This window comes from Acomys minous (assembly GCF_964271855.1).
Source record: "Acomys minous genome assembly, chromosome: 16".
NCBI lineage: Eukaryota > Metazoa > Chordata > Mammalia > Rodentia > Muridae > Acomys > Acomys minous.
This window is the reverse complement of record NC_140498.1, coordinates 62,528,314-62,553,061: the sequence shown is the minus strand read 5'-3', so window position 1 is coordinate 62,553,061 and position 24,748 is coordinate 62,528,314. Positions and strand designations below refer to the sequence as shown.

At 36.7% G+C, this 24,748-nt stretch overlaps 3 protein-coding genes across 3 annotated transcripts in view; 2 read left to right on the top strand and 1 right to left on the bottom strand.

Moving 5' to 3' along the window:
- LOC311586319 (vomeronasal type-2 receptor 116-like) overlaps positions 1–18,039 on the top strand; it is a gene marked incomplete at both ends in the record, with an annotated part of 46,537 nt that extends 28,498 nt beyond the window's left edge. The window contains 5 exons of the mRNA XM_084762288.1: positions 2,797–3,088; positions 3,473–4,288; positions 6,503–6,730; positions 8,432–8,555; positions 17,117–18,039. Of these exons, the coding sequence (XP_084618414.1) occupies positions 2,797–3,088; positions 3,473–4,288; positions 6,503–6,730; positions 8,432–8,555; positions 17,117–18,039 (2,383 nt within the window). The remainder of the gene's footprint in view (positions 1–2,796; positions 3,089–3,472; positions 4,289–6,502; positions 6,731–8,431; positions 8,556–17,116) is intronic.
- LOC311587537 (uncharacterized protein) overlaps positions 1–24,748 on the bottom strand; it is a 494,998-nt gene that overhangs the window by 78,193 nt on the left and 392,057 nt on the right. The gene's annotated exons all lie outside the window — the stretch shown is intronic.
- The window catches only part of LOC311587533 (uncharacterized protein), a 428,822-nt gene that overhangs the window by 115,647 nt on the left and 288,427 nt on the right, over positions 1–24,748 (top strand). The gene's annotated exons all lie outside the window — the stretch shown is intronic.

Here is a 24,748-nt window from a genome sequence, read left to right as displayed (position 1 = left end):
GTATCTGCTGTGTTCCAGATGAGCTAAGTCAGAAAGCCACCAACCAGTGGAGAGAGATTAGCACTAAAAGCTGTTCACAAAATAGCATCTAATATGGGTGTGGCCCACACAGGTCTCTGCTCTTTGACCTAGATGGATCTGGCCAATAGGCTGTAGGTGCCCAGGGTGAGATCTGTGCTGCCATCTTGGATCTCCTCATAAGATTACTTTTTAAGGTTACTGATTCTTTCATTAAACTGCATGTCACAGCCTGCCAGTAAAGAAAAGCTGGCTGAGAAATTACCTTGCTTGCTTATACTCTGTTAATATGTAACAAGTTGCTTAGTTACAAATGTACATGAATTCCTGCAAATAACTGGTTTTTCATCTATAGTATGTAAAACATATGAGCATGTGAAGGTATTGGGGAACATGTTTTTCTTACATATATTCATTGTAATCAATCACTTAGAGAAAATTAGAATGTAATCACATTGTGATTTTTATACTGTTTAGAAGATCTTGCTGGGACATATAAGCTCAGAGAGAAACAATAAGGTGGTTGGAATTCTCTCAGTTTTTTCCATTAACCAATGTATATGTGTACATATGTCCATTTATACAATAGCTCATTGGGTTGGAACTTGCTCTTTGGAGTTTTTTTCATCCACCAAGAAATATGTATTACGCTTATGCTTGTAAAGGTTGTTGGAATTCATTTCTATTCTCACAATATGTGAATGTATGGATGGATGGATGCAAGCATTTATGTGTGTATATATGCATGTATGTTGCATGTATGTATGTATTTTTATATGTATGTATATATGTAAAATGTGTCCAGTAAGTGAAGTTTGAAAGAAGCTTGTTAAAACCTACCTGCAGGAGTCTCTTAATTCCTTGTCAAGTGTAAGTTTGTGTGTGTGTGTGTGTGTGTGTGTATGTGTAGTTCTTTTCTCTCCTTTTGCTTTATTTTTGAGATGCTTTGCCACTAACAGTGGAAAGTCCCTGCTAGAAGTCATCATCCCTAGACCTCACTTGCTGTCATCAATGGAAGCCCCATCTAGGAGCCATGGGCCCTAGACCCTTCTTACAAGATAGCTGTAAGCACCCGTCTGGAAGCTATCAGCACTGGCCCACCTCCAGCAATTTAATTCTGGCCCCTCAGTCTGCCACTATCACTGGAAGCCATTGCTGGTAGAATCAGTTCCAGCCTTGAAATTGTCCTCATGGAAAGTCTGCATGGGCCCCAGCCAGTTGCTGGGTCTATGCCCCACCTCAGTTTTCCCAATTGATGTCTAAACTAGTCTTCAAAGTTCCTTCAACAAAACTCAGTGAACTTCAGGCTCATGATTTCTCTTAAATGCCTCTAGCGGTGCCAGCAATCTTGCATCTAGAAGGTAGCTACCAAGAATCCCTCTACAAACACCCAATGCCATGACTGAGAGAGTTCAGTCCACCTACCTCCATCAAAGTTTCATTTTCTCCAATTGTGAGCACTCTTTTAGTAGATAGACTTCGGTTTTTCCAATTTACTTTTATTTTTAATATTTTTATCTATTTATTATTGTTATTATTCATGCTTTAATTATTTAAATTACTTATAAACTTTACTTTTGATCATAGCCAGATCCCTGTTTCCCCTTAGTCCCACCCTCCCTCTGTGTTCCCCTATATCTCCTCCCTTACTCCCCAGAGAAGGCAAATCCACCACCAACCACAGCATATGAAGATACATCATAACTGAGGGCATTTCTTCACTTATGGCCTAGCAATGCAGCCCTGACAGGGGAAAGTGACATAAAAAAGCAGGCAGCAGAGTCCATATCAGAGCCAACCTCCACATCCCTCACTAGGTTACCTTTTTTTAATATGCTAGTTTTACTTACTTTTTTTTCCCTTTCACTGCCTTACACAGGGATCTCTACTAATTTGGTTAATCTACAATCTTAGAGAAACACTTTTCCTTTAGTTACTAATTTTTACACTTTTGAAAAGGTCTATTAATTAATTAATTAATTAATTAATTTATGTTTGCATGTTTCTGCATATATCACATGTGTGCTTGTACCTGAAGAAGTGAGAAGAGTTCAGGGATTCCCTAGAACCTATGTAACATAGTATAGTAAACAGAAGCATGCCTAATGTGACATGAATCAGTAGCACCCACAAGCACACGAAATAATCATAATATCAGAGTCATTTACCCAGCCCCCAAAATACAACTTTACACAGGTTTATTTATTTTTATTTCTGGTATTTCAATGCTTACCTTCTTGTATATGTGTAAATGCCACATATGAACCTGGTGCCCACAGATGACAGAAAGACATGATCTGTGGGCACTGAGAAAATGCCAAATTTCCTTCAAAGGGGGTCAGTGTGGGTAGATGCCTGGCCATCAGTCTATATCCCAAAGGGATACTTCAATACTAGAAGTGCATGTAAACAAACTTGTTACAATTCTTATCAATGACTATGAAATTGACTAATTGCAAAATAAAAGCACCTGAAGCTCATATTTACATTTCTGATGAACATCTTAGTGACTCTTCTGTATCACCATGCTCCCCTGAACAGAAACATCGTAAGCACTTATGTATTCAGCAGTCATGAAAACAATTACTAGAAACAGTTCAATTTCTGATAATTCAGGAGTGAGTCCATGGTCATCTTGAGTTGTCCAGTCTCATACACACAAGCTTAACATGTCAAAGGAGAAGTCGGGTCGTAAGACCTCTATTCTCCTAAATTTGATAAAGAGTTTCTGAGAAAAAATGCTCTGACTATACTCATCACTTTGTTCCTCTGCTTTAGATTGAGATGGAAAAACTATCAATATATGCTGACCTTATACTTTGCCATTGAGGAGATCAATAAGGACTCACATCTGCTTCCCAATGTGACCTTGGGTTTCCACATCTACAATGCTTTTATTTCTAACAGAAAAACCTTGGAGGGTCCTCTGATGTGGCTGTCTGGAAGTAGTGAGTATATCTGTAACTACAAATGCAAAACTCAACACAAAGCTCTAGGAATTCTTTCAGGAACCAGGCCTGAATTTTCTGCTGCAATTGGAACACTTTTGGAGCTCTACAAAGTGCCACAGGTAAGTTAGGAAACAATTTTTGTCCAGAATAACATAGCTAATCTGAACAAAATATGGGGTTTATGGTTTTTGTAGACAGATTTAAATTAACAGTAAATGAATTATCTTGGTATGGAAACAATTAACAGTGGAAAGAGTGTGATGAAAATCATGAGCAGTAAACTCTGAGAATTTCTAAGCAGATCACTTAGTAGTAGCTATGATTCTATCTCCAAACATTGGAAAATATACTATGGATTCTCAGGCTGGATTTGCTCATAAGTATAAGTCTGCAACACAGATACATAACTAACCAAGCTAGTATGTAAACATATCAAAATTCATACAGGGTGATGACTCCAAATACATAGAAACTCATAATCACCTTTATTTTTGCTTCTTCAGGTCACATATGGACCTTTTGATACTGTGCTAAGTGACAAAGTTACATTACCATCAGTTTATCAGATGTCTCCTAAAGACAGAGCTGTAACCCAAGCTGTCATCTCTTTACTGCTACACTTTGGCTGGAAGTGGGTGGGGCTGTTTGTGGCTGATGATCTGAAAGGAAAGGAGTTCCTTTCTCAGCTTAAAGCAGAGATGACTTCAGAAGATATCTGTGTGGCTTTTACACAAATAATCCCAGTTAATTGGAAATCTTGGGGAAAACATGGTGCATCTTTTATAAACTTGAAACAATATACACAAATAAGTGTAGAGGTATTCTATGGTGATATAGATGACCTTTTTATGTTCTGCATTGCAAATGAAGTACTTCTAACAAGAAGGAAAGTGTGGATTTTGGCAAAGCAACACTTTACATATTTAGAGACTATCTTCAATGAAAAGAATGATTGGATTAACTTTTTCAGAGGAAGCTTCTCATTTTCAAAGAAGAGAATGATCCCTGGCTTCAAGAACTTTCTTGAGGCTCTTACTCCCTCCCAGTACCCAGGAGATTTATATTTCTATAAATTCTGGGTTGACAATTTTTATTGTTCTCCTCCTGATTTACTATGTGGAAATCATAAACCATGTCCATTAAATATTTCCCTAAAGAGTAAGCAAGAAAAACATGAAGTGATGACCATTTCTGAGCCCAGCTATTCCATATGGAATGCAGTGTATGCAGTGGCCCATGCCCTCCATAACATGCTGTTGCACAGAACAGAACTGGGCTCTCCTGAAGACACAAACAATGGCCAGCTTCTCCCATGGCAGGTAAGCCTCCCTCATAAGCAAGGGAAGCAACCAGGAACTGAAACTATTAGCAAGTAATTTACTGTGTTCAAGGAAATAACACATTTTCATCTTACAATTTAAAATATAAATTTATAAAGAAAAGGGTTCTGTCACAGTCTATGTGTATATATCTGTAATTACATTACATGATTTGGGGACTAAAAGCAGATTTGAAGACATTACATTTGAATTAATTTCAACAATTTTTTCCCTAGTGTGGTGAAGTGTTGTAAGACATAAGTGGAACTAAGGCCAAAATATAAGAAGTTCAATAATCAAAAATTATATATTTTCATGGAATATGTCCATTGCCATAAGATAGACATAGTAAATGTGTCCAAAGCTGCTATTTCATGTAAAATTCAATCTTTATTTAATGATACAAGACCATGGTTAGAACCTTATGTGAAAAATGAGTAGCCTCTTCTTGAGTCTTAATTAACTGAAAAATAATAGCTTTTTACCAATGATTTATTCTTACTTAGGTAAAATTAAGGTAAAACCAAGGCTGTGCTTCTACTATTACATGTTAAAACACAGACAGTGCTCTTGAGCCCAGCCCATATCTCCATGTATTAGTAATAAGGGGACATGTTTGGGGTTTAAAACACTAAGATACAAACTTAGGACTCATTTACATGTATGAGCCCTGATGATCTCGTTCAAATAGGCTATCATCAAGAAGATTGATGAACAAGTAATTTTATCTTTTAATTTAATCAAAGACAGATGAATAAAAAATAAAATTTGAATATACAGCATAATATGTAATTTTGAGTATAATTGGAAACAATAATATTTGACATAGACATTGGTACAATTTGTGAACATGGCTTTCCAGAGCTGTGATATTAGGTCAGCTAGTATGTCTCTTGTATAAAGAACTGAGTACATAAGCAACAGTTCTGTGTACGTGAACAACGGTTCTGTATAACAGGAGTTTCTAATTAGATTTAAAAAACATTGAATATCAGAAGTTGAATTATTAAGCCATTGTATTAAGTTAGATGTGTAATTAAAACATGGTACTGAGAGGGAGAGATGGCTCAGCAGTTAAAAGCGTTTGCTGTTTTTGCAGAGAGCGTGAGTTAGGGTGTAAGCACACACTTGATGGCACACAATTGTCTTTAACTCTAGTTACAAGGAACATGGCATACATGTCTGCTCTATGCGTTTACAAGGCAGGCGCTCTGTACACACACACACATAACACACACACAAATATATATTTACATACACATACATACATTTAGGCAATAGAGAAATTAAAAATCACACAAATCTATAGGATAGATATTTCTTAGAAATACTTGTTGCTCTTTAGAAGTTCCAGCTTCTGTTCCTGGTACATAGAAAAATTGTTACAACTGTCTGTATCTCCAAATCTGGGAAATATGCATTCTTCTGGCATTCACAGGCACCAGGCACATGTGTAGTGCACATAAATACATGTAACAAATATTCTTTAAAAAATGAATTAATCTAAAATATAAGGAATTATTTTTGAAATTCGAGTTAAAGCACAAAACCTTGGATATAATTTTGTCTCACATGCTGTGCATATCAAAGCTGAAAGTCAAATGTGACCCAAACCAAATCAAGGAGAAAAGAAGGAAGTCTGTGGTTCTCTTTTCAGTTTCCTTAAGAATAACTGCCACATACATTTTGTACCTATTTAGCATACATTTTTCATGAATTTCAAGCTTTGCATCAGCTCCTACTTATATAATCACATCAAGGAACTCTCTCTATCCACACATATAACTGTCTACCTAACTAAAAATATACACACACGTGTGGTATAAAAGTGGACATATCTTACTACATATGAATGTACAGAAATAATGCTGTTCACATTTCCCCTCAAATTTTAGGCTAAAATATCTAAATCTTCTAGTTGGAAGCAATTTTCTGGTGCTGGGGAAAGACACAGGAGCTTTTTTCAACTAAGAACGTGCTCCACACTACACTGGATTCCATCCTTAGACAGCATATCTACTGTGTTCAGTAACTCTTGCATTACTATCATGGGGAGAGACGTTCATTTCACTAAAGAACTGGGGAGACGCCTAAAGAAACTCAGCCTCCTCAAAAAGAAAGCCATGTCAGAGAGAGATAAAATCCACTTCTCTTAAACACCATCCACCAGTAATTTGTATGAACCACTCCTATTCAAATCATGTCTCTCTTCAGCTGCACCCCTTTCTGAGGACAATCCAAGTTACAAACGCTGCTGGAGATGAAATTAGCTTTGATAAGAACAACAATGCTATGGAAAAATATGATATACAGAACTTTATGGAATATACTAAACATATCTCAGTACTAGTTAAAGTGGGAGAGTTTGTCTTTAAGAGTCCACAAGATCAAGGCTTTTTCATCAATGAAGTTCTGATTAAATGGTCAAGCAATTTTAATCAGGTCTGGAAATTTTCAATATTTAACAAGTAGAGAAAGTTTTGTAAAAGTTATGAAAATTGATTGTGTGATATATCTTTGACATTTAAAAATAATTGTTTTAAGTTCTTGGCTTTACTGTGATTGTGAGCTTGTGTGTGAATGCTCATGCATGTGAGCACATGTTACTGTTAAGGACACAGACAATACTGGTTATCTTCTACAGTTGCTCTCCCATTCATTTTTAAAGAGAAGATCTCTCTGAAACCCTTGAATTATGATTTTGATGTACTCAATAGACAACATTTCCTAAGGTCTCTCTCTCTCTCTCTCTCTCTCTCTCTCTCTCTCTCTCTCTCTCTCTCTCTCTCTCTCTCTCTGTGTGTGTGTGTGTGTGTGTGTGTCCTCATGATCACAAAGTTTGGATTGCAGACATGTTTTTGTCTACACCAAACTTTTGTTTCCATCTCATCAGTGTGATCAAACTCGGGTTGTGTGCTGGTTTGGCGAGCATGTTAAATACTAAATCATCCCTTTAGTTACATTTAATGACTGTAAATCAGAAATAAACCATTAGAATTACACTAATTGAATTTGAAAATGTGTGTTCATTAAGGATATGGTGAATGTGTGAATGAGTGTTACATGCAGGTGTGTGTGTGTGTGTGTTTATGTGTACCCATACACATATACACAAACAGATTTATTTCTATGTTCACACATTGGTATTGTATATGCATGCTGATGCTTAGTGCATCTTTCCATTAACACAACTAGTATTCAAGCTTATCAGTATTTTCATTAGGTTGTGAGTTAGCATAAACAAAAAATAAATTATGTATTTTTGACAAGTCATTTCTGTAACAAATGTGTATGAGCTGCCCAACGTATGTGTTAGGAACTGTCTTGAAGTTTCTTTGTAAGAGCAGAATGGACTCTTAAGTGTTGCATTAGCTCTCCAGCCTCATGTTCCTGTTAACCTGTAGATATTTATGATGTAGAAATTGAATCTAAATCAAGGAAGAAAAGGGTCTAAGGAAAGATAGAAATATGCCTGCCCTACACAATTTCTAAAATATACAAACTAAAGTTGTGTTAGAAGTTTAGTAATTAATGTGATATACTAAGAATGCAATTGCTGAAAATCTTAAGTGAGGGAATCACTACTGTTTGAAAGAAAAGAAGTATTCTTAGCATTGGGAACCAAGGTTGAAAGTCACAGTTATGGTTCATAACTCAGTGTGTGTAAAATATCAGCACTGATGGTATCAAGAGAAGTGGTGACCCTCCAGCCAAAACATCTTTCATGAGAAAATTGAACTTCCTCCTGCGGCTGAATCAGAGTGCGTGACTGTTACTCCATGGTGGGAAACGTAAAGGGAGAAACGGATTAGGCAAGAGTGATTTGGTTTCATTGTGACAACCCAACTGTTCCTGTTCCATAATTCATACAATGAAGGGGTTCTGGCTTGCTGCCTCACAGTAGAGAGTATATGGATATTTTACACATTTCACCAAGGCTAGGCAGATGTGAGTCATAGTTTGGTGATCATAAAGTAATGTTGAACATTTAGCTTTGGGAAGTATGTTACCTACAAATGTGCACTCAACACTCCCATATAGAAACCACACTGTTCCATATGATATGTGTATTTAAGTTGATTAGCTTAAAATATTTTAAACTACTGTTCAATATTATGACCAGCTTTTCTGTGTTTCCCTCAGACTCCTCAATCTGTTTGTACACCGAGCTGTGGTCCAGGATTCTGGAAAGTTCTACAAGAAGAAAGACCTGTCTGCTGTTTTTCTTGTGTCTTCTGTCCAGAGGGTCACATTTCTAACCAGACAGGTTCAAAAATATCACCATTACTCTAACTGCTTCAGAATGCAGGAGAAAACTAAGAAGTAACTTTGCTGTCATAATGCAGTGCTGTTCTCCATGTCTCCTTCACTCACCCTATACCCATTAGTAATCACTGCAGATGCCATGCAATTAGTGGAAGCTCTCATGTTATTGTGACATCTGCACCCTCCTTCTAAAACATGGCTTTTGTTGCTGGAATTATCACCTCAAGTTTTACAGTAATAGTATAGGCCGCCCATTGAATGTGAGATCTCCAATTATCCAGGATCACAGTGCATCTTGAATAAACAAGCCTAGTGATTCTTCTTTGAAAATAGGTCAAGGACAAGGACATGTGGGCCTGTTCTTTAAATTCAGTACAAATGGAATTACATTTACAACACTTACAGTTGTCATTTTGAATATCAAGAACAGTAGGAAGTATAAGTCTTTCTAAATGAATATATGGCTGCCTCTAGATCTTTATGGTCCACCATGGGATAAAATATATAAATAATATTATATGGATGAGCATGTTGTACTTATGAATACAAACACTCACACACACACACACACATGTATGCACGCACACACATGCACAGAAATAAACAAATGCAATATTTAATGAAAAGAGCCTGTGAATTATGTCACAAGTATAAGGTAGGTACAGGAGAAGATTTAAAGAGAACAAGAATATAGATAATGAGATATTTAATTTGTAAATTTAAATTTTTTGAATTATAAAGGATCAAAAACCAGAAATAAAACACAGCATTCTAATAATGATGACAATGTACTATTTACATACTATCTTCAAAAGAGCCAACCCTTAAGCATCTGTATAACAAGCAGAAATCTCCATTGCAAACAATGGAAATCAACTATTGGAAGATTAATTATATTTTATTTTCTCAGATCTAGTGCTTCTGTACATTAAATTCCTTGCAAAGTGCTAGGTCATTGTCACCACTGTAAATGAATGAACCTTTATTTCCAATTACAAAGAATAATTAACAGATATCTACAGATTTTTAACATATAACTCTTATTTTTCATTGTATATCTTACCTTCTTGTCTGCCTGCCCCCCTCTCGTGCTGTGTGTGTGTGTGTGTGTGTGTATGTGTGTGTGTGATATGGACATGAAAAGAGAACATTATTGTAGATCTGTGTTCTCTCTTTTGTCCTTAGCATGGGTTTAGGTTTACAACCAAGATAGTGTTGTAACCCCCATTCTCCACAGAGCAATTTAACAACTATGCTGCTTCTCAAAGTATAGCTTACAGAAAATATTTGGATTTTTTTCATTTTGGAATATTAATGTAATCACTCTATTTCTCATTCATTTCCTTCTATGCAAAACCTCTCATAGGCACCACATTGTACTTGTTTTGCCTGTGTGATGAAAAATACTTGCATATGTTCTTAGATCTGATGCTTTTGGAGGGTTTACTGGTGTGCTCTCCCTTGGTGAGAAACATTTCTCACTCCTTCAAAATTCCTTATTGCCTCTTGTTCTTTGCATAGGGTTGAGGCTTTGTCTTCATTCTCCTGACCATTTTGGCATGTCTGTTGCTTTTCTCCTAGTATAGCTGCCAAGGTTTAGTCAGTCCAGTTGGTGAGATTTATGGGGGTGTCTTTTGATGCTACTAGGAGACACAATTTGAGAGACAACTCCCTAATCCTCTGATTCTTACAACCATTCCACCCCCTGATCTATGGTGTGGGAGTTGTGTCCACTGGAGCTGTCCTCCACAACACTGCATTTTCATTGCTCTGTAATGGTTTACAACCGTTACAAACAGAAGTTTTCTTGGTGAGGAGTAAAAACTAAACTTATCTGTGGGTATAAAGACAAATATTTCTAGATTATTTTCAGAGATTATGTGGGTTCAGTAAATGAATGGTTTTAGATTTCCCTCCAAAAACCATGACTTTACTATCCCTGAATAGTTAGGTCTCAGGTAGAGTCATGTCTTCCCTATGTGAGGCAGTTAGTGAATCTAATGTAGAGAGACATTGGTTACTGCCAAAGTATGCCCACCAATCCTGCGCCCTTATTTGTCATGTGCCATGCTGGTCACTGATGTGGTTCGTAGTTGTATGAGCTGGTTAGACTGTTGGTGGCCTCCTTCCTTTGAAAGCTTGCATGATGGCTTCTGGTGTCATGAGGCAGTATCAACAATGATGCCTGTGTGTTTGCCATTCCTCTGCGTCTACTCCAGAACTTGTTGAATGTTCTGTAGTTGTTTGCTTTTCTCACTGACATACTTTGAAATCTCTACACTGTCTTGATTTACATATTCCTAGTTGTTTGGTGGAGATAAACATTGTTTAAATATTTATTAGAATGTTTTTTGGGGGTCATTTGTTTGTTTGTTTTTTGTTGTATAGTCTTCATATTACTTGACTCTCTGATCTATGACTGGCAAGAATTCCTTCCCAGGCTGAGAGTTTCCTATTCACTTGGTTTATCATTTCTTTTGCTGTGTAAACGGAGTTTAGTTTCAAACACTCCTTCTTGTTAATCATTTACCAAAATTCTTGTGCAAATGGAGTAGTATTTAAAAAACGCTGGATCTACTTGGGATTAATTTTTTTAATTGGTGAATATGAGTTTAATTTCATTGTTCTCCTCTTGTACATCCATTTTTCCCAACACCATTAATTTCAGGATCCTTTCTTTTCTCAAGCTTATGCTTTTTGGTGCTTTTCTTGAAAATTAAATTATGTAATATGTGCTTATATTTGGGTCTTAATTCTCTCTCCTTGGAATATAAGTTTCCTGGTTTTTTTTTGCTAGTGCCATATTATTTTGTTGTTGTTGTTTTACTATGGCTCTGTAATATATCTTAAAATTCAGAATGGAAATTCCTACATCCTAGTTTTTTTTCATTCATTTTGTTTTGGCTGTCCCAAATGTGTTGAATTTTGGTACTGTTTTCTTACCAGACATGAATGAGATCAGGATTTTGATTGATTTGATTTGTATTGAATTAGTAAACACCTCATGGTGGAATGGTATTTTCACAGTGTTAACCCTGTCAATGTGTGTACATCGGATGTCTTCTTATCTTCTAGTGTCTTTCTTAATTTCTTCAGAGGTTTAAAGTTCTCATCACTGATGTCCTTTGCTTCCTTAGTTCGGTTTATTCCTAGATATTTTCTTTTCTGTCAGGTTATTCTGAAAGACTGTAAGATGTTAATGATCTCTTTAGAATTATTCTTGCATATAAAAAAGAAAATTGATTTATGCAAGGTGATTCTGTATCCTGCTATATTGCTCTATTTGTTCATTATTTCAATAACATTTGTGGTAGAATTTTGGGGAGCATTAATGCATATTATTTATCATCTGCAATAAGTGATATTTTGGTTTCTCCTTCCATTTTGTTGAAGGCCAGCTTTGGCACATCAGGGTAAACTGAGGTGTGATTTGGAGTCAGTAACTAATCACTCAGCAGACTTACCTCTGAGAGAATGAAGCTTGATTCACTGAAGCTGCCAAAGTTCTTACTTTGGCCATCAAGAAAATTATGATTCGCTGAGGCTGGTGAAAAAGTAATTAGGGAAAGCATCAAACACAGACACACACAGATGACACAGACACCCACACACACACACACACACACAGCTGATGAAGAAAGCTTCGACAACTTCACTCATACATATACATACAAACATATATCTATCGATACATATGTACATACATGTGTACATACATACAAATATGCACACATACAAACATATATAAATATGTACATGCATATACATACACACACTGGGTGGTTAGAACAAAGCTCCGATAAGGAATCTCCAGCCAAATTTACATATATACATAAATATTGGGTGGGTGTAGCGAATTCCATCTATTGTATTTTTTTCCCACAGTTTATATTCCAGCAACATCTTTCAGGCAGCACAAAAATTACAATGCGTTTCCATTCAATTTTTCTTTAAGTGAAAAAATTACAAGGTGTATATGTAGAAAAATGTCCCCATTACCCTCCAATGCTCATTTTTTTACATATTGTGGGTGAAATACAAATATGAATAACCAGTTATTCCCAAGAACTCACATAAATTCACAACTAATCAACCCATTATAGATTAACAAAGTGTAATCAAACAAGCTAATTTTCTCGGCTAGTTTTCCTAACAGGCAAGCTACAACTTGCAATTACAAATAAAGGTTCAATTATCTTATTATTTGTCTTAAAAGTGATCTTATAAAATCTTAAAAGAACTGCATATCTAAACATTTATATAAAAAAGTCATTTCTACTTTAAATTCTCAGGATGTACATTAAGTATTAAAATTTTTATTATTAAATCATATCAGCAACTTGGGGGGCAAAATTAGTATGAGAAATTGATCATCATCTTGATCAGCAGCCCAGCTGTAGCAGGACAGGCCTACTGTACGTCGGGCTGCCACAGTTCCTGTTCCCTGACCTCAAAGATGCTTAGCTCGACTATTAAGAGTGCGTCTTCCTGAACTTCAAATTATTCCCTATAGTTTTCTGCATCCAAGCTACCAACAAAAACATATTAACCTAACTTTTCTAACAATTTACATCTCCAAATTCATTTTAACGGTGGTGGACTTTACTAAATATCTACATCTCCAAGGTTTTTCTGAGGGTGGTAGACGAATTATTAGTCTGCTCGAGCAGCAGCGCTTGAAAATGATCACGCAAGATTATGGGATGTGCCCATGCTCTTGCCCAGGGAGGAGCTGAAAGCACCCTTAGAGTTTTCATACAACTTGATTAAGATTAATTTTTATTCCTTCTCAAGTCTCTGATGGGGTTGAAGACCAAAATAGCTTAGTTTTACAATTAAGCTTAGTTGTTTAGGTGTTAAGATGCTTTTAGGCCTAGACAGATGTTTTAAATTGATACAAATGAGATTCGATATTGCTTTACGTTCAGAAGTTTAGACTCACCAAGACAGGAAAGATGTCTTCTTCACAGGTTGCCAAATTCAAATAGCTAAAATATTATGAATGTAACATTATTATAATTCCTCGTTGGTTTATAGTTCTTGTTGCTATATGTAGTTTATTATATTTATGTGTAATAATATATGTGCGTGTAAATAATAATAATAATAATAATAATAATAATAATAATAATAATAATAATAATAATAATAATACAAGCCAGGGATGCTCCATAGCAAGAGGAAGTCCTCCAGGAATATGGTATCCGGGATCCTGCCCTTCTGAAGCACACTCATCATTGGGTCCTAGATGATGGGCAGCACTCCATGACTTCTCAAACAGTTTTATTGTTCCTTTCCCACAGCCATCAACACTTCTAATTCTCGTGTCTTGCCTTATTGCTCCAGCTAATACTTCGAGCACAATATTGAAAAGGAGTGGGGGTGGTGGACACTTATGACTTTAGTGAAATTATTTATAGCTTTTCTCCATTGAGGCTGATGCTGCCTGTGGGGTTCTAATGCATAGCTTTTGTTTTATTGAGGCATGTTCCCTCTGACTTTACATTCTCTGGAACATTTATGGTAAAGTCATGTTGTTATTTTGTCACAGGCTTTTTTTTAAAAAATCTATTGAGGTGTTACAAGTGATTATTTTTTTTCTCTATGTCCATGTAGGTGACATTTACATCGATTGACTTAAATATGTTGAACCACCTTTGTATTTCAAGGGTAAAACATTTGGTCATAGGGTAAGATAGTGTTAATGTATGTCTATATCATGTTTTCAAGAATATTATTGAGATTTCTTATTTTATGATTATCAGGGACGCTGGGCTTTTTTAAATTTTATGTTGTATATTTACTGGGTTTGGGTAATATAGTTATTCTGGCATTCTAGAATGACTTTGAAAGAGTGCCTCTTTTTTGCAATTTTTATAGATTATAAAGGATTAGCTATAGATCTCTTTTGTGACTTCATCTGGATATGGACACTTTTTTGAACTTTAATCCTTCTTTTCCTTTTTTTTTTTTTGGTAGGGAGCTTTTCTTTTTATTTGAAAGTGCTCATGAGTCTGTTAGGTCCATTTAGGTTTTTGAAATAATGTTTTAATCACATTTTCTTGGGCAAATCTAAAATTTACACATTTCATGTACATTTTTAAGCTTGCTGGAATAAATCTTCTCTTATTTAAATGTTTCACTAGAATATGCTGAGTTTAGTTAGTTTCTGTATTACCGTATTGTTGCCATTATTGATTCTGTTCACTTGAATCTTCTATTTCTTTCTTTGGGTCACATGAGCCAAGGGTCTGTCAGTCTTGTTTATCTTCACAAAGAAGCACCTCAAACTTTGGTTAATTTTGGTATTGTTTTCTTTGTTTATATGTCATGGATTTCTACTCACGTGTTATTATTTCTTTTTTATATATTATAAACTAATTAACTTATGTACTATTGCTGCATCCCTGCCCTCCTCTGCTCCCAGGCCTTCCTCTCACCTGACCTCTCAACCCAGTGCGCCTCTCTTCCATTTCCTCTCAGAAAGAGAAAGCCTCCCATAGACACCGACCAGCCTTGACGTGGAAAGATGCAGTCAGCTATGCACATCTTCTCCTATTGAGGCTACACAAGGCAGTCCAGTTAGAGGAAAGGGAAATAATATCATGCAAAAGAGCCAGAGATACACCCTGGACTTGCTGTTAAGTGTCCCACATGAGAACCCAGCTGGACAACCGTTACATATGCGCAGAAAGCCCAGATCCATCACATACATGGTCTCTCATTGTTGGTTCATTTCTGTGAGCCTGAGCCAGAGGCATCCTGGGAACCTTCCTCAGAATGAAGAAAAGAGTCAGAGGGTCACAGCCGACATGGCGATCCTCAGAGGAGACAAGGGGTCAGCAGGGGGAGAGAGTGGGCCAAGAACAATGGCCAGGGGAATCTGGCAACTGACTGCTAAAATATTAGGCCTTTCTGTGGCTCTGACTCTATAGAAGTCAGGCTGTTTCTGTGCCTCTGACTGACTAGAAACTGAGTGCTTTTTTACTCATACAAGTTTCAAAGAAAAAAGACAAGCTAATCATTGTACAAGTGGTAGAGAGCAGGTGTTCGATTTTCCTTTTCATATTCAGGGTTACAAGTTCATTTACAATTAGAAAACACAAACAGAACAGATTTTATTATTATTAATACTCCTATGATTCTAATTTTAAAAAATCTAAGGACTGTCTCCTCCAATTAAAACACATTTAATATATGACAGCTTTTTTTTTTAGGCTGGCAATTTTTTACTATGAGATCAGTCTAGACAGAAAATACCTGAAATGGTCTTTTTATGAATAGTCAATACTAATAACTAACTCCTTTTACTATATGTGTCATCACTTATGCTCTATGGTAGGAAATGCTTATCTTAATCAAGGCATCTAATTTACTGAGTTTATTCCCTCAGGACTGTACAGTGTATGACTTCCCATCTTTAAAATGCATTTTCCAAGAGCTCTAATACTATAACAAAAGGAAACCTTAAATCTATAACCTAAACTCCTTGCCTGCCAGAGTTTGTCAATTGTCACTATGTCCCCTACACCCAAGCTACTATTTATGGGCAGATAATTCAAAAGGATTTTTGAAGTTATGGTTTCATTTAACTATGTGCTTACCAGTGTTTAATGATGTCCAGGGCACAAAGATTTCCAAACAGTAGTATAGTTAAGTTTAGGATTATCATAAAGAGACTGAGACATAATTTTTCTCTGGAAAAGACAAAACTTAAATCATACTGCAATAATCCAATAATGCAACCCCAAAAGTTAGAGGAACAATGACACTGAATGTAACAATCTGAGCTGATTTGCTGTAACTCTGTCAAGCAGCTGTGCTGACTTCATGACTCAGAATTGTTTTCATTTTCAGAAGATGACTGGAAGAACAAGAGTTAAAATTAGAACAATACCCAGGATTATCCATGAATTGGTAATAAAAGACAAAATGTCCTATACTGAGTCAAAGGATGTCAAAGAGTTAAAATTTTTTGTGGAAGTTCTGCAGCTGAGACAGTTCCTGATTGATCTGGGCTTATAGCTGAAATTTGTTGAGGAAAGTGTTGTATCAAATAAGGATTATTTCCTAAGCGAAGGATATGGGATCTAAATTGATCCAAGCTTACCTTAGAAGAATTATACAAAATTGGGATAACAAATATCAAGTTAAATTGTCAGTAACCAAAAACAAAAGTAGGAGAGCCTATGATGCGTATTTGATACATGGCTGTGATCAAAACACATTGTAAACATAGTTAAAATCTTAAAGAATGATTAAATATAAATAATTTTAAAATCATTTGAATGATTTCTTGACAGTTTTACTTTATCTGACTATGAGTAAATTTGAATTCACTTTCACTGCCTTACAACAGCAAGAATAAACTTGTGAGAAGAGAGATTATTGTTAAGTAAAAGATGAATGATAGAAATAGGATTTATAAAGGTTTAATGTTCTTGACTATCAAGAAGTAGAATATTCCAGGCTACCCATATTGAAAAATAGTCTTCATGGATTGAATATGAAATGAGTAAATAATTGTGTACACTGAAATTTTGACTCACTTCCTATCCATAGATCAGCAGGAGTGCATCCCTTGCCAACGACAAGAGTACCCAGCCCCTGAGAGAAATCACTGCCTGCTCAAGTCAATAACCTTCCTGTCCATGAAGGATCCTCTAGGAATTGCCCTGGCCTGCATAGCTCTGTGCTTCTGTGTCATCACAGCTATAGTGTTGGGGATCTTTCTCAAGCACCAAGACTCAACTATTGTTAAGGCCAACAACAGAACTCTCAGCTACATCCTGCTCATCTCCATCCTCCTCTGCTTCCTCTGTCCCTTTCTCTTCATTGGCCGCCCAAACACAGCCTCCTGTATACTGCAACAAATTACATTTGCTCTTGTGTTCACGCTGGCTCTTTCCACTGTTTTGGCCAAAACTATAACTGTAATTATGGCTTTTCGGGTCATGAAACCAGGAAGGACAATGAGAAGGTTGTTTGTCTCAGGCATCTATAACTCTGTCATCCCCATCTGTCTCCTGATCCAACTTATTCTCTGTGGAGTCTGGCTGGGAACTTCACCTCCCTATATTGACACAGATGCACACTCAGAACATGCTCATGTCATCCTTTTATGCAACAAGGGCTCAGTTACTGCTTTCTACTGTGTTCTAGGATACTTAGGGACCCTGGCCTTGGGGAGTTACACTGTGGCTTTCCTGGTGAGGAATCTCCCTGACACTTTCAATGAAGCCAAGTTCCTGACATTCAGCATGCTGCTGTTCATGAGTGTTTGGGTCACCTTCCTCCCTGTCTACCACAGCACCAAGGGCAAAGCCATGGTGGCAGTGGAGGTCTTCTCCATCTTGGCTTCTAGTGCAGGGCTGCTAGGGTGCATCTTTTTCCCAAAGTGCTACATTATTCTTTTAAAACCTGATATAAACTCTTTGAGATGTTTTAAAAACAAAAAGCACCATATAAAAAAATTATCATTTTGATGAGTTAATTTAGTCTCTGCAATAAAACCCATAATATTACTAAAATTCAATTATTTACCTGCTTTTCAGTATTTTTTCAGAAATGTACATTTAAACAAAAAAAATAGCCTTTTGCTTCATAAGCTCAGACATGCTATTTCAAAAAAGAAGCTACTGCTGAAAACACATTTTAATAAGATATGCCTGTTACTTACTAATTTATGGATAATATAAATATTCACAATTTAATTATAGGATACTGATAAATAATGAATGAGCTAAATACTTGTTCTCTTTGTTCCTTTTTTAGTGTAACAGGGCATTGTTTGTTATTTGAACTTCTCCGATGGAATATATCTACAACTTGGTCTCTGGAAATGGTAGGGGCTTTTAAACAGGTTGGGACATCACAGATATCAATGCGCAGAATTCTCAAGATGGTAAAAATAAAGAAATAAATGAATAAATAAATAAATAAATACATGGTTAAGCACTCTAATTATGAAGGTAGAAAAATATGAAAGAAGGAAGTGGGTTAAGCTACAGTAAACATATGTAAGAGCCATGAGCAATCATACTATGAATTATATACCCAACGATGCATATAATGACTCTAAGTATAGAAATGTACAGACAGAAAGGAGAAAATATGAGCAATGTAAATGTTTGTCATAAATAAGCAACATAGGGCAAGAGAGATGCCTCAGCCGTGAAGAGCTCTTGTGAGTTTTGCAAATAATTGGGCTCAATTGCCAGTGCTTACATGAGAGACCACTACTATCCATTGATCTACGTACAGGAGTTCTGAGACCATGTTCTGACTCCTGTGAGGACCAGGAATACATGAGGTGTATATTCATGCATATAGACAAAGTATTCATATCCATTAAAAATAAAATCCAAAACAAGAGGTAGAAAAAAAATGTCACACACCTGCAATCCAATGACTCAAAAAGCTCTGGCCACATTAGTATCATGAATACATGTCATCCTGAGAATTTAAATATACTTCCTGCCAAATTTCACACTGCTAGATGTGGACGAAGATGAGCACAACATATGCTTAGCATGTACCAAAAGACCCTACATTCCAGGACCATCAGCCGATGATGAGGATGATGATGATGGTGGTGATGATGATGTTACCCACCCACATTTAATCCCAACACTCTACACTCGATAGAGCTAGACCTGTAGGTTCAAAACCTGCTTGGTCTGCATACCTACTTTTAGAACAGCCAGTGCCACACAGAGAAACTTTTCCTCAAAATCAAAATGGTCAGAACATTCTCCACAGTAGATTAGAGAGTCGGATATGACTTTCTCACATACTCTGGTGCCTCACCTTTGACCATGTCCCCTGGAGGGGGAGACCTGGTGGCACTCAGAGGAAGGACAGCAGGTTACCAAGAAGAGACCTGATACCCTATGAGCATATACAGGGGGAGGTAATCCCCCTCAGGAACAGTCATAGGGGAGGAGAATAAGGGGAAAATGGGAGGGAGGGAAGAATGGGAGGATACAAGGGATGGGATAACCATTGAGATGTAACAAGAATAAATTAATAATAAAATAAAATAAACAAAAATAAAATACCAAATTTTAAAAATATAAAAACATTAGCCTAGCAAAATAGCTTAATATTAAATAGCAGTTGCTTCTACTATATCTTATGTGATTTAGGAATAGTCTATAGTGGTGAAGGCATGACAGCATGAGAAGGAAGCTGCCAACACAGTAGACACGAAGAACAGGAAATGGGTTGAGTCGATAGACACTCAAATCCCCAATAAGGAATCTAGAAATGTTCCTCTGGAGAAGAAAAAGAAAAACTCCCATAAGCTCCACCAAAGAAAGCCACATAATCCCCCTCAGGAACAGTCATAGGGGAAGGGAATAAGGGGAAAATGGGAGGGAGGGAAGAATGGGAGGATACAAGGGATGGGATAACCATTGAGATGTAACAAGAATAAATAAATTTTAAAAAGATAAAAAAAGAAGAACAAGTGTTAAATAAATCATCCTCTCTGGTCTCTGGGAGTCTTTTGATTCAATCAACTACATACTGACCAGGGTCACCATAGGCTCATGGTCACCCATGATGAAAATGCATTAACAATTCTAATCATCCGCAACAGCTCACACACTGTTCAAATATCCAAAGTCTCTTCTGACACAAGAAAATCTTTTGACTGCCACGTCCTGTAAAATCAGAAACCAGGTTCTACCATTCCACCACACAATGCACAGAATACCCCTTCCCATGACAGTAGAGAGGAGTGTGTGCATAGTGAGGGAAGAACGGACCTAAGAAAGAAACCTGCAGGCCAAACAACAAATCCTGTAGCTCTGTTTCAAATAGGGCTTCAGTTTCAAAAGGCTTAGATGGCCCTATCCCTGCAAGCTCTCATGCATCGCTCCGTTTGGTTACTTCCACTCCCTGAAGGGAGCTCTTCATGGCAGGTGTCTCACAACTTAGGTATCTCAACATCTTGTGATTTGAAGTAGAACCCAGGCTTCATCCTCACAGCTTCATGCAATGAACTCTCAAATTATCTTCACTGGGGATCTGACTCTGCCACACACAGAGGATTGGCACAGTGGTGAATTGAAACCACAGAGGAAGAATCCATTACCTGAAAACTTGCATTTTTCTTTTTTCCAGAAGCAGCACAACATGAGTGATCCTGTCACACTTGGATTCTAAATTGGGATGGACCCTGACATACTTGGCCCACATTTAGAGCAGGTTTTGTATGAAGTTCCTTTGTGGCACTAGGAATCACTTTTTCTACTCCTTCCATTAATTGAATGCTTATTAGGAGGACATATTACCTTATGGCCACCTTCTTAGGTTTGAATCCAGAGCTAGGACCTTTCTTTAATGGTGGTAATCTCCTTGAAAATTCCTGCCTCACATTCAGCACTTGACTGCCATTTAAAACTACCTAGTGCTGTTTTTTTTTTCTCTATGAACCTCAGACTTTGCATTTGTTTGTGCCGCCCTTGTCACTTTCTTTCGCTGTGGTCCTGAATGTGGCACTAGTAATAACCATTCAACAGACCCAACATTCCATCTTATAAAATCAGCACATTATTTTTTTTAATTCTGCCTTACTCAGTTCCTCAGGACTTGGGCAGAATATGTAAGATTTTGGGCTAAAATATCACATAAATGACCTCTAGTTTAGTTTTCACAGCATTTATTTCCCACTGAAATCCTATGACCTGGACTTCCTCTGTCTGTATCACTCTCACACTCTGATCTTCTAGATCCTGAAAGAACAGCAGATAATGCTGTGTATCCTAATATCCGGACAGTGTCCACAATCCTTAGAAAGAGAACATTCCCATACCCCATCCAGCATCTTCTCAACAGCTAATGGAACTTTCTTTAAAACTGATGACATACTCAAACACAGTGAAAGCCTCGACAGACAGATGAAAACTGAAACAACCCCTGCATTTTATCAAACCGCTGTGGGTTAAAGCTGCACAACATAAACACCATAAAGAAACAAAATCTTACAGACTCATGGAAACTGAGTAACTCTCTGAAGAATGAAAATGGGTCAAGGAACAAATAAAGAAATTAAATACCTTGTGGAATTGAATGAAAATGAAAGCACAACACATGCAAACCTATAGGATAATGAAAGTGATGATATAAGCTCAGTTGATAGCACTAAGTACATAAGTTAAAAGAAAATTAGAGAGATGTCATGCTAGGAACTTAACAGTTCATGTGAAAGCCCTAGAACAAAAAGAGATAAGCACACCTGAAAGGAGTAGACAGCAAGAAACTACTGAAGTGAGGGCTGAAATAAATAAAACCAAAACAAAGAGAACAATACAAAGAATGGAACAGAGTTGATTCTTTTAGAAAAATCAACAAAATAGACAAACTCTTATCCAAACTAACTAAAAGACAAAGAATATTCAAAAATTTTAAAAAGGATACAAGGGATGGGATAACCATTGAGATATAACAAGAATAAATTAATAAAGGAGAAAAAAAGAAAAAAATTTTTAAAAATAATTTTTTATAAATTTTTTATTAATTTATTCTTGTTACATCTCAATGGTTATCCCATCCTTTGTATCCTCCCATTATTCCTCCCTCCCATTTTCCCCTTACTCCCCTCCCTTATGATTGTGACTGAGGGGGACTTCCTCCCCCTGTACATGCTCATAGGGTATCAAATCTCTTCTTGGTAACCTGCTGTCTTTCCTCTGAGTGCCACCAGGTCTCCCCCTTCATGGGACATGGTCAAATGTGAGGCACCACAGTACGTGAGAAAGTCATATCCCACTCTCCACTCTACTGTGGAGAATGTCCTGTCCATTGGCTAGATCTGGGTAGGGGTTTGAAGCTTACAGCCTGTATTGTCCTTGGCTGGTGCCTTAGTTTGAGCGGGACCCCTGTGCCCAAATCTGCCTACCATAATGTTCTACTTAAAAAGTCAGAAATGAAAAGAGGGATATAACAACAGAGAATGAGGAAATCTTGAGAATTATAAGGACATACTTTTAAAACATGTACTCCACCAAATTGAAAAACCTAAAAGAAATGAATTTTTTTTCAAGACAGAGTTTCCCTGTTTAGCCTTGGCTATCGTGGACTCACTTTGTAGACCAGGCTGGCCTCGAACTCACAGGGATCCACCTGCCTCTGCCTCCCTAGTGCTGGGATCAAAGGCGTGCACCACCACCACCCATCATAATTTTCTTGATAGGTACCAATTACCAAAGTTAAATTCAGATCAAATAAAAAAGTATACCTCTAACTCCCAGTTACATAAAAGAATTCATTACAAGACTCCCAACCAAAAAAACCAAGCACTAGATGCTTTTAGCGCATAATTCAAACAGACTTTCACAGAAGACAAGGCTAATACTGCTCCAAGTAGTCTACAAAACAGAAACAGAAGGGATATTACCCCACTTTTTTTTTTTACAAATCCACAGCTACCCTGATACTTAAAGCATAAGAACAAGATTTATAATCCAATTTCTCTCATGAACATCAATGCAAAAACACTCAATAAAATAACTGCCAACTGAATCCAAAAACATAACAAAATGATCACCCACAATGTTTGAGGTTGTATCCCAGTGACGCAGTGATGACTCATCACAGAAAAATCAGCAATTGTAATCTACCATATAAACAAACTAACAGAGTAAAGCCACAGGATCATCTCAATAGACAGCAACCAAGCCTTTGACAAAAATCTAATGCCATTCTTGATAAAAAAGTCTTAAAGATATTACAAATGCAAGGTACATAACTAAACGTAATAAACACAATTTACAGCAAATTTATAGCCAACAGGCAATTAAATGAAGAGAAACTCAAAGCAATTCCACTAAAACCTGGAAAAAGACATGTCTGTCCACTTTTTCTATTTCTATTCAATATAGTACTTGATGTTCTCGCTAGAGCAATAAGACAATTGAGAGAGATCAAGGGGATATAATTTGGAAATGAAGAACTCAAAGTTTCCTAATTGGCAGATGATATTATAGTATATATAAGTTAGCAAAAAAAAATCCACTACCAAACTCTTACAGCTGATAAATATTTTCAGGAAAGTGGATGGATCCAAGATTAATTCAAGAAAATCAATAGCCTGCCTATAAAAAGATCAAGGAAAAGTCTTGTATGACAAAAAAAAGTTCAAGAATTGAAAAAGAAATTGAAGAATATTTCAGAAGATGTAAAGGCTTCTCATATTCATGGACAAGATGATTAACAGTGAAAACAGCCATCCTACCACTATTAATCCACGGATTCAACGTAATCCCCATAAAGATTCTAAAAAAACTGTTTACAAATGTTGAAAGAACAACTCCCATCTTACCTGGAATAATAAAAAGTCAGCATGGCAAAAACAATCCCGAAAAATAAGAGAACTGCATGATATTGATATAATAACGGACACTTCGATCAGTGGAGTCAAACTGGATACCCAAACACAATTCCACCCACACTTGGATGCCTGATTTTTAATAAGGAATCCAGAAATACACAATGAGAAAAACACAGTACCTTCAACAAATGATGCTGGTTGAACTGTATCTCTGCATGTAGAAGAGTACAAAGAGATCCATATCAATCACCCTGCACAAAACTTGTGTCCAAATGGATCAAAGACCTCAAAATAAAACCAGACACCCTGAACCTGACTGAAAAGAAAGGGGGGAACAGCACTGAATGTACTGACACAGGAGACAACCTTGTGACTAGAATGCCAATAGTGCATCCAACAATAAATAAGTGGGTCCTCGTGAACCTGAAAAGGTCATGTAAGACAAACAAACAAACAAACACAGTCTTTTGGACAAAGAGATATTTTAAGGAACAGGGAATGATTTTTACTAACTCCATAGTAGATATAGGCCAAGCATATGAAGTTTATAAAGAACTCAAGAAACTAGATGTTCAGAGAACAAAAATTTAAGTTAAAAAATTTTGGTACAAATCTATACAGAGAATTCTTGTCAGAGGAATCGCAAATGGATGAGAAACACTGAAAGAAATTATTACATCCTTAGCCACCTCAGAGATGTAACAAAAACAACTCAGATACTTAATTTTACATATATCAGAATAACTAAGCTTAACAGTGCAAGGGACAGCTCATGCTGGCAAAAATGTGGAGAAAGGAGAATACTCTTCCATTGCTGGTGAGAGGGCAAAGCCAATGTTCATAGTGGCTTTACTTCT